The 14578-nt window shown below is 49.3% G+C and overlaps 1 protein-coding gene across 5 annotated transcripts in view; it reads right to left on the bottom strand.

Annotated features, from left to right (window-relative positions):
• Positions 1-10781, bottom strand: part of TBX4 (T-box transcription factor 4) — a 31364-nt gene extending 20583 nt beyond the window's left edge. For 2 of the 5 annotated variants that reach the window (XM_037809434.1, XM_037809436.1), the window contains exons 1-3: positions 10575-10781; positions 5174-5371; positions 4192-4286 (exon numbers count right to left, since the gene is read on the bottom strand). In XM_037809434.1, the coding sequence (XP_037665362.1) occupies positions 4192-4286; positions 5174-5371; positions 10575-10649 (368 nt within the window). In that variant the 5' untranslated portion in view covers positions 10650-10781. Of the gene's footprint in view, positions 1-4191; positions 4287-5173; positions 5372-9319; positions 9508-10574 lie in introns of those variants that run through there. The other 3 variants (XM_037809433.1, XM_037809435.1, XM_037809437.1) reach the window with 3 other exon arrangements.
• Positions 10782-14578: the final 3797 nt, after the last annotated feature.

The raw sequence follows: 14578 nt of genomic DNA, 5'->3' as shown, positions 1-14578 counted from the left end.
GCTGGGTCCGCACCCTCCCAGCTCCCACCGCTGCCCCGACCTCCCCAGGGGATCCCCGAGACCCCAGGAGCAGCTTTGTGCGCCCTTCCCTAATGTAGGGGAAGAACCGCATGGAGGGGATGAGAAGTGTGGGGAGTGTGAGGGGGCTTGGTAACCGGGAGGGCACAAAAGAAGGGTTGAGGGGGGAAGCTGTAATGTTCTGTTTCTTTATGGGGGTGGTGTGTTCATTCTGCGAAAGTTCATCAAGCTGTACAATTAAAATTTGTGCACTCTTCTGCAGAAATGTTCCACTTAAACAAAATTTACATTTAAAAAATTCATATATACATATAGGCCAAGGCCTTGGAGTCCAAAAGGATCTGGCTGCAGGAAAAGGGCAGGGTTCCACAGACAATCCCACCCCATCTTTCTGTCCCTAATATGTCCGGGGGTCTGGAAGAAGAATTCGGGATATGCTGGGGAGATGCCAGGGCCGGGCAACCAAGGCTGAGGACCGGGGAAGAAGGATGGGGAAAAGCGGTGCTGATGCCACCTACAGTGACACCAAAGTTTTTGTAGCCAAATGGTTTCTGAGAGCAATCACAAGGCGACTTCAGTGATTTTCAGCTTTCACACCCACACACCCACACACCCACGCACATTTTCTAATTCACCAAAATCATTTTTAAGAAACTTTTTTCCCAAACTGGGCGACAGGGGCAAGAGTGTGTGCGATGGATGCTGTTTTGGAAGGTCAGCTGCTTCTCTCAGACTTTTTTTTTTTTTTTTAAGGCACTTCCTTGTGATAGACTTTTGCTTTCAGAAAATACTTTAAAAAGAGATCAAAGCACTCTCTCCCCAACCCACTTTCCCAGTGTCTTCAACCCTTACTTCTCTTATCACCCACGCCACTGGGCTCTGACGCTCTGTATACAGAGCAAGGGCAATTGGCTTTGAAGCCCCGGATTAAGTCGGGCCAAATCCTTGCCTCAGAATAACAAACAATACAGGTTCAACAGGAGTTCTCATCGGTAGTTCATTTTTCAAACGCAAATTCACTGTCACTAACACAAGCAACATTGAACTCAACAGGCTAAGAAGGCTGATAGGGGAGATTTATCTGGTGGCAAAACCATGACCTAGGAGTCGGGCAGTCAGACGGTTAGGAAATTTTCGTTTTGGGGAGGTTTATATTTAAATTTTTGTGGAGCTCACTTTTATCTGCGTTTGGGAGAAAATGCAGTTTCTCACATGTATCAAGCTTGGCAGGGATGTGAGTGAGGCAAGAGAGGGGTCTGCTCTCTGTACTTAGCAGCATGACCCTTTGGTGCAGGAGCCTGAGAAGGACAAAGACTGTCTAGGGAAGGGCTTGGCCCCATTTTAAATTAACACCTGATATCAAGGGTCCCTGGTGTATTAGAAATTGATGTCACCCTGCGGTTGGCATTTTATTCACCGGATCAAATTGTTAAACAATTCTAAGTCACTATCCAAAGAAGGGAAGTGGACCATTTTCTCCTTTGGGCTTCAGACCTTAATAGCCTTAAAGGGCTTAAGGCAGGCAGGAGGCTTGTGACCCCAAAACTCAAACCCACTTAATATTCCAGGGCCTGCTCCTCCTGCAGCCAAATAGCAGTTATCATGCTGCTAACTGGCCAGGATCTGTATGGCAGAGCAAGAACCCCCACATTGAACAAGGGCTCTGTAAATAAACAATCAAGGGAATTTCTCAGAGTTAGGGTTTTGTTCTGGGAGTGGGGTGCATCATTGGCTTGGCTTATGTAGGCCTGGCCATTGCCAACGCTGCCTCTATCTACATGAGTCAAGTGCTTTTGCTTCTCTTATTTGGTTTGTGTTCCCAGTTCTCCTCCAGCTCTAGCAGTCTATGAATCTATGATTCAAGGTTCAGGGGAAGGGTCCAGGCTGTCTGTTGAGAAATGGAAGTGTTCCAGAAAGAGCTCCAGTAGAGTCACAAAGAGTTTAGGGCAACAGGGAGAGTAGCTGGACAGGATATTGAATAGCCACAAACCCAAGCAAAGCAAAGTGCATTCAGAGGCTGCCTGTGTGAGTGAGGTAATGAAGGGAGGAGGGAGGCATGTTGACCAGAGCAGGGAAAGTGGTCCCTGAAGACGGCAGGCAGGCTATGCAAGAGGAAAAAAGGGGTCTGTGAGAACCCTGGGGAGAGGATGAGGCCAGTGACTTTCTTAAGACCTAGACCTGGTGCAAGGACAACTTTCTGTCAAAGAAATGAAAGGTTGTGATGAACCCATAATTGGCCAACATCAAATCACAGCCATTTTTTAAAAGTATAATTACTCCCTGAGGCCCATCTGTACAAGAATCAGGTACAAACAGCTGCCAGAAGCTCGTCACCTCTGGAAGTATGTGTGGGAGTGTACGTGATGGGGGGAAGGGAGGGAGGAGGACCTACACAGGTGCAGGAAACCTACTGAAAAGAACCACAAATTCCTTTTGTTTAAAATGGCAGAGCCCACGCATGCCCAAATCCCATGATGGACAATCATTTTCAAGAGACATAGTTGTTTCTGCTGCCTAAAAGTGGAAGTTCTAGATTGTTCTCCATTTCCTTCCCTTCATCCCAACAGGTACAAGAAATAAATTTTCTTTCTTCACACATGAAATCCACTTGACAATTTACCAAGCACCTTTCACATGATCCCCTGGCTTGAGCCTCACAGTAACCCAAAAAGGAAGGGCAGCAGGTGGGTCAGCAGGCGCCATCTCGTCTCTATTTTACGCTGAGCCTCAAGGAGGTTTAGTGATTTGCCCAAGTGCATTCAGTTAAGAAGTGGCAGGTCCCCCCACTGTCCTCAGTGATCGCTTTGTCCATCCCCCTCTAATGCATCCTCCCTCCCCATCCCCATTCAGAACTCAGGCCCTGAAATCTCCCTGCTCCCTCTCCTGATAAAGGCCCTGGGTCACCATGGCACCTCCCTGACTAAGGCAGTCCCAACAAGCAAAGGGATCGAGGTTGGCTGCTCAGCAAGGAGAGGACAACAGCACTCCTACACCGCACACAGCACGCTATGGGCCCCGTTCTCCAAAAAGTAAAAAGAAATGCTGAGCGCATGCCAGGCATTTCCCTAATTATTATTAATATTAGCTAACATTTACTGTGCTAAGTGCTTTACAAACAACTGTATGAAGTAGGATCTATTATTTTACAGATGGAGATGGGGGAGGGGGCAGCAGAGACCCTTAAGTCCTTTGCCTAAGGTTACCCAAACACAAGCAGAGGAGCAAAAACTGCAAGAGCCTCACTTCTGACTCCAGATCCCGAGCCCTTGGTGCTTCATGATCTTATTCCTCCAGAAAGCCCAATTCCAGGCCCACAGCAGGCAAAGGGACATTTTTACACCTAACCTGTCCCCACCCAGGACCAAAATTAAATGTGTGTGTAAATGGAAGGGCAGGAGTGGGTGGGGAGAGGGGTTCCTGAACCTGAACTTTCCAGTTTCTCTGTCTACAGCAATCTCCTTCACCTGATGACTGGCTCTGCTTGGCCCATTCCCTGCCCCACCCCAGACACCACAGCCCCATCCTGCAGTCTTGTCTTCCTCCTCTCACCTTCGCCTCCCGGTTCTCTCCCACAGACACCAGCACATTTTAAAGATGTTTCCACTTTATAAATCATCTCTTTCTGGCAGCCACCCGAGAGCTGCTCCCTGAACAACACACAGCCCAATAGTGCCCTCCCGTTGGCCGAGGAAGGGACTGGAAATAGAATGGGATGAGAGACTTGGGGTTTGATGCCCCTGAAGAGTTATGGAAATTGGAAAAAATAGTCACGTCCTCTTCTGCTGGGGGGCATTTCAGGGTTCCCAATCAGCACAATCCTGAGATATCCTGCAAGACTTCCAATGTGGGTATGGGGGGAGGGGGGTGGACAAAGCAGCCTCCCAGGGGCAAAAGTGCTGGAGCAAAGACCTCCGGCTTTGTGATTCTTGTTTGCATCTCATTTGCATAGTGCTGCCCTCCCCTAAATCCTCCTCCAAGGGCTTCCTTGCCAGGTGGCCCTCTGAGGGCTTCCACTGACCAATCCCAAGCCCTGACTGCGTGGCTGAGGCCAGAGTGGCGAGGGGACTCCCACCCAGACACTCTGGGGACTGAAAGGACTGCTAAGGAAGCCCTCTGGGGATCCCCACAGCTTCCACCAGTCATCCCCCCCCCAATAAATCTCCCAGCGCTGACCTGCCCGCCTTGGTGATGATCATCTCCGTGCCCGCCTCGTGGAACTTCTTCCAGAGCTCCTTCTCATGCAGACCCACCTTGATGTTCTCGATGGTCTGGGATGAAAAGGAGGAGGTACTCATGTCTGCCTGGCTCCCAGTTCCACGCGGATGCCCTCCCCTGCCAACCTGGGAGACTTAGGGGACCAAGCCCTCGAAAAGGAGAACACGGACACGAGGAACTGTGCAAGGCACTGCCAGCCCTGTGAACCCATGCTTGGAGATCTCGTTTCACAAAATTATTTTGTACCCTCGACAAATTTTTAAAACTTTAGTAAGGGGCTGAAACTCCTTCCTTCGGTGCTTCACCTACAAACGGTCCTGCAAAGAACATATAGACTGACCCTGAGAAACAGATAACACACTCCTACACAAACACTTACAGAAAGACGCAACCACTTCTGGTAACCCGACTTAGCCACAAACTTGCGGGCGGACACACTGGCAACCGGAGGGGCGCACGCGCCCTCTCGGCCACACGTGCGCAACCACAGACATTGCACACAGACTGACACAGACCAAGCCCATGCACAGCCAGATTCCGTTCATTGTGATCATCGGGTTACCACCGTGAAGCCTCTGGGTGACGTTCCCACTACCTCGGAGCTCCGTGGCGGCTCCTGTGCGCATCTGGGCTGAGAGGGCTCTTCCCAAACGCTCCTACGCCTCCGCCGCCCTCTCGGGGTCCTCGAAGTTGCCGCAGGGGTCAGCCCACCCTACCTCCACACATACACCACCCAGAGCAGTCCCCAGGGATTCAAGGGGGAGAAGGGACCAAAAGGCAGAGAGAGCGAGCCCTGCCCAAGAAAGAACGAATGAATACTAGTCTGAGCTACCGTCAAACACCCTTGGAACACTGCTCGCAGTCGGACGAATTGAGGACACAAGCAGCATTGCCGGCAGACCGACGCCCGATCTCTACCCGACAGCCGGCGCGGTCCTACCTGTTCGGCGGCGGCGGCAGCGGGGACGTCGGTGCCGGGGCCCCGGGGGCTGCCGAGCGCCACTCCGCTGAGGCCAGGCGCAGCCAGCGTGGGCTCCGGGACGTTGGCGGCAGGGGTGGCGCTGGCCTCGCCGAGCGCTGGGCCCGGAGCCCGGAAGGCCTCCTCACTCTCCGACAGGCCCTTGTCCTGCAGCATTTCCTGCGGTCACAGCACACAACGAGTCACTTGCATGGTCCACACTCTCCAGAGGTCCTGCGGCCCACTCTCACTGAAGCTGGCGTTTCGGGCAGGCGGCCGGGGAGGACGACCTGGCGCACGTGGACCCCGCCCCCTCCTGAGCTGGGGGAGGGAGCGCGGAGGGAGGGCAGGACCCTCGCCTCCTCTCTCCGGGTTCTAGACCTGGGAGGGTCTGCATGAGGTTCTCTGTCTGCGTGCCCCTGGGTGTGGGGCTGTGTGATGAGTGGGTCTGAGGGAAGGACCGCCCTCTCAGCATTGCCCCAGCTGCATCCCTAGTCCCCCCTCCTGCTGGGCTCCAGCCTGAGGCCTGGGCCTTCTCTGCTGTTCCTTAATAACAGCTCCAGACCCGACTCTTGGTCCAGGACAACCAGGAACTTCCCAAGCAGGCAGGAAAGGCAAGCCAAGAGGGCAGGACTCAGGCTCCTGCAGCTAGGCACCTGCAGAAAGGGCCTAGGGATGGCTGCCCTTCAGGGTCCTGCTCCTCCATCTACCCACACCCTCTGATAACTCTTCAGAATCCCCTGTACAGAAGGCTTTCACCCTACACGTTCCTGCTCCCACAGACACCCTCTTCCCACACCAACATACACTCTTCATACCCAGCACTCTCACATAGCCTCCTAGTCACCCAAGCAGCCACTCTCTCCCAGGGCTATTCTGATCCAGGCACTAAACTCAGACCTGGGCCTCCCCAACCTTGCCCTCGCATTCACATCCGCTGGCTCAGCCACTCACACTTAGCTCCAAAGGGCTCTGCTTTGAGTCAAGGGGCAGAACCCAGACCTTCCCAGCTAAGGACCATGCTGATCAGATGGGTCCAGTTCACAGGCCAGGCCCAGGCATGGCTTAGGGCACAGCTATTCTCCCCTAAGTATCTGGGCTGGTTCACCCCCCTGCCCAGGTTCCTGCTTCCTGCCTGGAGCTGGTGCTGGGATCTCAGGATGAGACCTCAGCCTGCAAGGACCTGCCTGCCCTGTCTCCATTGGCGGGGAGGGGGGGGGGGCGCAACTCTAATACTATCACTTCTTCCCTTTCCACCTCACTACTCTTTCCCCTTTCTCTGGATCTGGGCAAGTCCTGATGGGGCTTTCTTTGTCTGACTGCCTCCTTTGTGTTCCTCTTTCTCTTCCTACCTTCTTTCTGTTCTCCCTTGGATCTCCCTGCACATCCCAAGACGGCATCCAAAGACCCAGGCCCCTCTTCCACCCTATCCACTAGCCTTCCCATCTTGAGCCTAGACTTGGCTCCCAGGGCCTCCCTAAGTAAACAAGCCAAGTGCAACCAAGGAGATAAAAAGGGGCCAGAGACAGCCTGAGCTCGGAAAAGCCCATAAAGATAAGGCTGACAGCCGGGTCGGTCCTCAGGCTACAGGCGGCAGAGAGCAAGGCTCGCGGGGCACAGCCCGTTCCCGCGCCCATCTCCGGCCACGCGCGGGTTCCGGATGGTGCCTCAGAAATCAAGGAGCCCCAAGCAGGGGGGCGCTGTGCGAGAAGGGTTGTTTTGCGTTAGGCCTTGCAACACTGGTTCCTGCAGCCGAACACAGCCTTGCTGGCCCCGGGTTAGATTTGCCGGGATAGGCATCCGCGATCCGCTGGTCCCAGATGCAGCGGCCTGCGGGGCGGAGACGGTGACCGACTAGCGTGTTGCCGGCCTGGCCGCTAGGTCCTCTGCGGGGCATTTGTCACATCCGGGGCCGTGCAGTAGCGCTGTCCGGCTCGCGCCGCGCGCTGCCCTTGATGTCCAGTGCCCACCACGTCCGCAGCCGCCGCTCGAACTCGGAACCGGGGCTGCGCTGTGCTCTCCTTCCACTCTTCGGGGTTCACATCTTCCTTTTCTTTCGGCCACCGGGCCACATACAGGCGTGGCGACAGCTCGCTCGCATCGGCGCTCTCCACCAATTTCCTTTAATTCCCTCCCGACTGACCCAGACCCGCCATACTCGCGGTCTCCGTGGTCCCAGTAAACCCCTAGCCCATGCGCGCGCGCACCATCGGGTCACGCACCCTGCCCGGGCCCGCGCTCGCCGCAGCTTCAGCGCTCTTCTTCACGCCGATCCCTCCGCGGGCGCGGCCGCCGGCTCGGCTCCCTTTGAGCTCTTATCTGTCGTTTTCGGCTGCCTCGTGTTCCAAGGGTGGCATTTTTCTTTTCACCCTTAGAACATTACCGGTGATATTTGTCGCACTGGAGAAATTACTATTTTCTACTATTTTTAGTATTTTAATTGTTCCTGTTATCACAGTATTATTCTGGTCAGTTTAATAATAATATTAAATATTTACCCTAACACATAACCAATTACTACTATTTTAATTTTCATAGTGTATGGACAAAGCACTGGCTTGTTCTGTAACTTTATTAAATGTTGTTGCTTTCCTGTCAGTGCTCCATCATTCCAGGGCCTCCTGGTACATTAGTAATACTATTTCCAAATATTTGGTAATTATTAGTTATGGTGTTCCAATAGGTCAAGTTAATATATCGTTATTTTTATATTTACTCTATACTCCTAAAATGTTTCCGTTGCTGACTCTTCATTCTCTGTTTATACTTGCCACACTACTCTAATAACTGTTGTTTTTGCCATAATTTGTAATATTATTCTTAGTATTCGAGTTAATTTTCTTTACATCCTTATAAGATTTCTTGTTATTTTACCATAATTTGTTTTATTAGGATTGTTCATAATACTCCAGGTATTCTTCATTATACCTTTACAATATTTTGTTACTTTGTCATTATTTGTTAATGTTACAGAATTTAGTTCACTGGTTATTTTTCATCACATCATTACTTCTTTTTCCTTTTTCCTAATTGTAATATTGCTGTAGCTCTTAATACTCTGATTATTTTTCACCACGTTTGTACAATTCTTATTACTCTACCATTATTTTTAATGTTGCTGGGACTATTAATACCTTGGTCATAAATTGTCATAATACTCCAGCAATTCTTGTTGCTATGCCTTTATTTATATTACTATTGCTTTCAAGATTTTGGTTAATATTTGTTTTAACAGTTCATAGTAGTATTAACAATACACTATTATAGTATTGTCAATACTACCATCAGTATCACTCTTAACAGTATTTTTCATTGTTCACCTTTGTCCTACAGTTTTCTTCATCGTTTGTTTTACTACTACGATTGATTTTAATATAATGGTTCCTATCACATTGTTCCTATATTTGGAGTTACTTTGTCTTTGTTCTTTTAAAATTGTGGTTTCTACTTTCACTTGATTCTTAAAGTGACTATTATTTTAAAGTTCTAATGCTATATTAATTTTCTTTGGTAATTGCTCACATTCTGATAATTCTTTGTCATTGGTCATTTTATATATATATATATATATATATATATATACACACACATATATATACATATATATATGTATATATATATACACACACACACATTTTCCTTGTTTTAATTTTGACAAGTCTGCTGCACCAAAGATTCCGAAGTCCAGTGATCCATCTGATCACATTTCTACATGGATACTCTCCGCTGGTACCTGGGCCCTCTTCCTTGGCCTTTTTTATTCTGGAAACACCGATTCCAAGGCCACCGTTCGGCCTGTCGCAGCTTAATCTTACTCCCACGGTGGCGCTGGCACCGTCGTTTTTAAACTTTGCTATTGAGGCCCTGGACTCAATTCGTCTCGTTTCTCGGAGGAGAGGAGTGCTCGCGCCCCAACCTCTGGGAGCCGGGCCGAGGCGGCAGCCCGACCTGAGACACGTCGCGCCGCCCTTCCGCCACCTTGGCCATCTCCCAGGTCCCTACCTTGGTCCCGTTACTTGCACACTTTTCAGCTCATCCTCCCCGACCCTACAGCCTGACCCGGAGCTCCGAGTGGCCTCTAACCGGCGCGCCGGGTTCATACCATCCCCCGCCGGACCAGACACTCACCCTAACTGCGCTGCTGCATGAAGAGGCGCCTGTGGCCGGGGGATCCACTGTAGGCTCGGGTCCGAGGAGCACCAGCACAGCCGGGGCTCCAACTACGGGCCGCTGGGTCAGGGTCCCACCGCCTGCCTCGCCCTCGGGGCTGGACACATCCTGGTTCTGGAGCGGCCCTTAATCTCCGAGGCTGCACTTTGGGGCCTCAGCTCCCTTCCCCGCCCACCCACACCCCCTCCCTCCGGGGCCACCCCCTCCCCCTGCGCTGACGTCGCCGCTGTCAATCAGTCTGCACCCACCGCCCCCCCGAGGTGGGGAGGGGGGCAGGATCGAAGGTCCCCCTGCTCCGCAGCCCTAGGACCCCAAACCCCGAGCAGGCCGCCTGCTCTCCCATGGTGCGGCCCGGCACTCTCCCCGCGGCCCTCGGGCCCAGCCAGCCGAGTAGGGACTGGGAGCCCCGCATGGTTTAGATTAGAGAGGCGGAAAGCGAGGGCTAGCGGCCCCAACGCGAGAACTGCACGCCGGGCGCCGTGGTGCCGCCCGGGGACTGGGGCGCTCGGCGGCCGGGCCTGACCGTGTCGGGGGCCCACTCCCAGACAGGTCCCCAGGCGGCCGGCTCCTCAACCACACAACCGAGTCTCCGAGTCCGGCTCCCAGCCGTGCACCCAGTTTATTTGGAAGCCGCGCACACGCCCCTAACAGGCTGCTTTTAGTGACCACGCACACCATTCTCACACCTACACGCTGTCTCGCGCCCTTTCTTGCTATCGGGCTCCGGCACTGTCTGCACCGCGCGGGGCACGGCCTTGCCTGGGCACGGCCCCTCTGCTCACCGGCCCCTCCTCGCCCCTGCCCAGACGGGCAGCTTGCGCTGAACTCGCCTGGACGGGCCTCGGGAGTCGACCTGGGGGTTCAGGGTGAGAGGGCAGGCCTGGCAGCCGGGCTTGGACGGCAGGGAGATGCTGGGCCGGCCGCTAAGCTCATGCCCAGGGCCTCGGCTTGACTGAGCCCAGGTAGGGATGGAAGATGCCAGAGCTTGGCGGGGTCCCTCGGAGAAACTGCGGCCGAGGGCCGGGATTCAGCCAGCAGCAACCAGATATCGGAGAGAACAGGAAAGGGAGCCCAGTCCAACTCCAGCCCCATCTAGGGTTCCAATATCGGAGAGCGCCCTGCCCCTGTGCCTCAGAAAATCAGGCCGGCTCAGCTCTCTAGACCTCCCTGCCCCTCCATCAGTCTGGTTCTGATTTCCTCTGTCTCCACTTACCTCTATGTCTCCATATCTGCCTGTACCTCTCCCACAGGACTCTGCACCCGCACAGGCAGACAGGCTCATGTGCATCTCACCCTGTCTCAGCCTCACAGCATGTCACATGCCTAGAAAAACGGAACGATAGACCTGCCTGCCCATCTTCAAAGGCCCCAGAATCTTCTGATTAGCCCCCAATTCTCAACATAGGCTGCAACCCTCCCTCTACTGCCGCAGTACTTTTCCAGACTCCGACCTCAAAATCAGATCGAAGAAACAGCACAACACATGAAAACATCACAGATTCAGACACACACACACACACACACACACACACACACACACACACACACAGAGTCACACACATACACCAGATAGAAAGGAACAGGACAGGGATATGCTTTCCCTGGATGGGTCTGTCCCTTTTCTAATGCTAGGAAATGACATCCATCCACACCCCCACCTTCCACTCAAGGAAGGACGCAAAACACCAACTGTGAAAAGCCAGTTACTGCTGTCAGGAGCCTATAACTCAGCTCAGCAATGGGCCCACCACTCAAGAACCCCTATCATCCCCAGCAGTACCAGATCCCCTACCCCATGTTTCCTTCATGGCTTGTCTCATTGAGTCTCAAACCAGGAATGGGAAGGAAGGTCCAAGAAGAGCAGAGAAGCGTAATCCTCCCCCAATCCTGCCTCTTCCTGGAGTGGAGAAGGGAATGCCCTAGTGTTTCAGGAGAGGCCTTGAGATACAGGTCATGTTTCCTGTGTTAAGGAAAAACTGGATGACATGCCTCAGCTTCTGCTCCCAACCCCCCTCATATGTTCTCCAACAGCCTGTAGGGATGTCTCCTGCAAATAACTAGTGTACAGACCAACCAACCACCTACTGTGTGGGATGGTGACCAGGAAGAAAGGGAATCACCAAATACTATGGAAAGACTAAAGTTAGGCCAGACGCTGGAAAGAATTTGTTGACAGTCATTGGAGGAAGTTCATAATGAGACCATCTAGTGTAGCTCTTAAAAAGGACTACACTAGAATCAATATCAATTGGGTCATGATGATGTGGAGAAATGAGATATGGAAGAGACAGGCAAGGTTTTGGTAGCAGGAAAGAGCAAACCAGCCAGCAAGCAAGAGAGAAAAAGTTGTATACACACATTCCCCATCACTGGAATGGAATACCTTATTTCATAGACTCTAATAAGACACATATTTTTCCACATTTTGACATCTCTGAAATTGAGATGCATCTTATAATTATGGTGTGTCATAGTTTAATCACTAGTATTTTTCCTCCTTAGTGGTACTTAAGATAATACAGTAGCTTATAATTGATGAAATAGTGTATTTGCTAATAAATGACCTGTGAGAAAAGCAAAATATAAAATTATTTTCCAAAATTGCTTTGAGGAGTTCAAAGTACAAAACATCCTCAACATGATAAAGGGCTTTTCTGAAAAATGCGTATAATTCTAACATTATCCTCAGTACTAAAAGACTGAAAATTTCTCCCTCAGATCAGGAACAAGACAAGGATGCTCATTCTCAACACTGCTATTCAACACTGTACTGGAGTTCAAAAAAGAGCAATTAGGCAAGAAAAAGAAATAAAATGCATCCAACTTGGAAAGGAAGAAGTAAAACTATCTCTATTTGCAGATGACATGATCCTATTATAGAAAACCCAAAGAATCCATCTTAAAAAAAACTACTAGAGCTAATAAAGGAATTGAGCAAAGTTGCAGGGTAGAAGATCAACAAGCAGAAATCAGTTGTGAGCAGAAATCAGCAATGAGCAATCTGAAAAGGGAAATTAATAATTCCATTTATAATATTATCTGTGCTGGTTTGAATGTATTATGACCCTCAGAGAAAACCATATTCTTTGATGCAGTCCTGTGGGGCAGATGTTTTGGTGCTGATTAGATTTCCATGGAGATGTGACCCACCCAACTGTAGGTGATAACTCTGATGAGGTAATTTCCATGGAGGCATGTCTCCACCCATTCAGGGTGGGCCTTGATCAGTAGAGCCATATAAATGAGCTGACAAACAGAAGGAACTCAGTGCAGCTGTGAGTGACATTTTGAAGAATGCACTGGAACTGAGAGAGGAGCTTCAGCTTACAGAGACAGTTTGCAGACGGCCGTTGAAAGCAGACTCTTGCTCCGGAGAAGCTAAGAGAGGACAAATATCCCAAGTGCAACTAAGAGTGACATTTTTGAGGAACTGCAGCCTAGAGAGGAATGTCCTAGGAAAAAGCCATTTGAAACCAGAACTTTGGAGTACATGCCACCCACGTGCCTTCTGAGCTAACAGAGGTTTTCCGGATGCCATTGGCCATCCTCCAGTGAAGGTACCCGATTGCTGATGTGTTACCTTGGACACTTTATGGCCTTAAGACTGTAACTGTGTAACCAAATAAACCCCTTTTTATAAAAGCCAATCCATTTCTGGTGTTTTGCGTTCCAGCAGCATTAGCAAACTAGAACAGTATCCAAAAGAAAAAAATCACCAGGAATAAATTTAATCAGGAAGGTGAAAGACTTGTAAAAAATATTATAAAATATTGCTAAAAGAAATTAAAGAAAGCCTAAATAAAGGGAAAGACAGCCCATGTTCATGGATTGGAAGATTTAATATCAAGATGGCAATACTACCCTAAGTGATCTACAGATTCAACACAATTCCTATCAAAATCCCAATGACCTTTTTGGGCAGAAATGGAAAAGCCAATCCTCAAATTCATATGGAAAAATAAGGGGTCCCAATAGCCAAAACAATATTGAAAAAGAGGAACATGCAAAAGAATGAAGTTGGACCCCTACCTCATGCCATATAAAAAAATTAACTCAAAACGGATCAAAGAACTAAATATAAGAACCAGTTTCATAAAACTCCTGGAAAAAAAATGTAAGGAAATATCTTGAAGATCTAGTGATAGGTGGTAGTTTCTTAGATCTTACTCCCAAAACACAAGCAATGAAATAAAAATTAGATAAATGGAATACTTCTGTACTTTAAAGGACTTTGTCAAAAGGGTGAAAAGGCAACTGACTCAATGGGAGAAAATATTTGGAAAACACATATCTGATAAGGGTTTGATATTCAGAATACATAAAGAAATCCTACAACTCAACAATAAAAAGACAAACAACCCAATTAAAAAATGGGCAAAAGACAGAATAGACATTTTTCCAAAGAGGAAATACAGATTGCTAAAAAAGCACATGAAAAGATGCTCAGCTTCACTAGGTATTAGGGAAATGCAAATCAAAACCACAATGAGGTATCATCTTACACATACTAGAATGGCCGCTATTAAACAAACAGGAAACTACAAGTGTTGAGGAGAATGTGGAGAAATAGTAATATTTATTCACTGCTGGTGAGAATGTAAAATGGTACAGCCACCGTGGAGAATGGTTTGGCACTTCCTCAGAAAGCTAAGTATACAGTTGCCTTACAATCCATCAATCCTAAAACTTGGTATATACCCTGAAGATCTGAAAGCAGGGACTCCAACAGACTCTTGCATACCGATTTTCATAGTGGATTATTCACAATTGCCTAACGAAGGAAACAACCCAAGTGTCCATCAACTGATGAATGGATAAACAAAATGTGGTATATACATACGATGGGATATTATTCAGCAGTAAAAAGGAATGAAGTCCTGAAGTATGCGACAACATGGATGAATCTTGAGGACATTATGTTAAGTGAAATAAGTCAGACACAAAAGGACAAATATTGTATGATCTCAGTGATATGAACTAATTATAATATGTAAACTCATAGACATAAAATCTAGAACATAGGACCAGGAGATAGAATGAGGATAGAGAACGGGAGCAATTGCTTAATATGTGAAGATTTTTAACTAGATTGAACTTGAACATTTGGAAATGGATAGAGGTGATGGTAGCACATTATTGTGAATATAATTAATAGTGCTGAAATGTGTGTGAATGTGGTTGAAAAGGGAAGTTAAGAGTCATGTAGGTCACCAGAAC

Source organism: Choloepus didactylus, chromosome 18, assembly GCF_015220235.1.
Source record: "Choloepus didactylus isolate mChoDid1 chromosome 18, mChoDid1.pri, whole genome shotgun sequence".
NCBI classification, from domain to species: Eukaryota; Metazoa; Chordata; class Mammalia; order Pilosa; family Megalonychidae; genus Choloepus; species Choloepus didactylus.
Note: the sequence above shows the minus strand (reverse complement) of the source record. Positions and strands in the feature narration are given on the sequence as shown.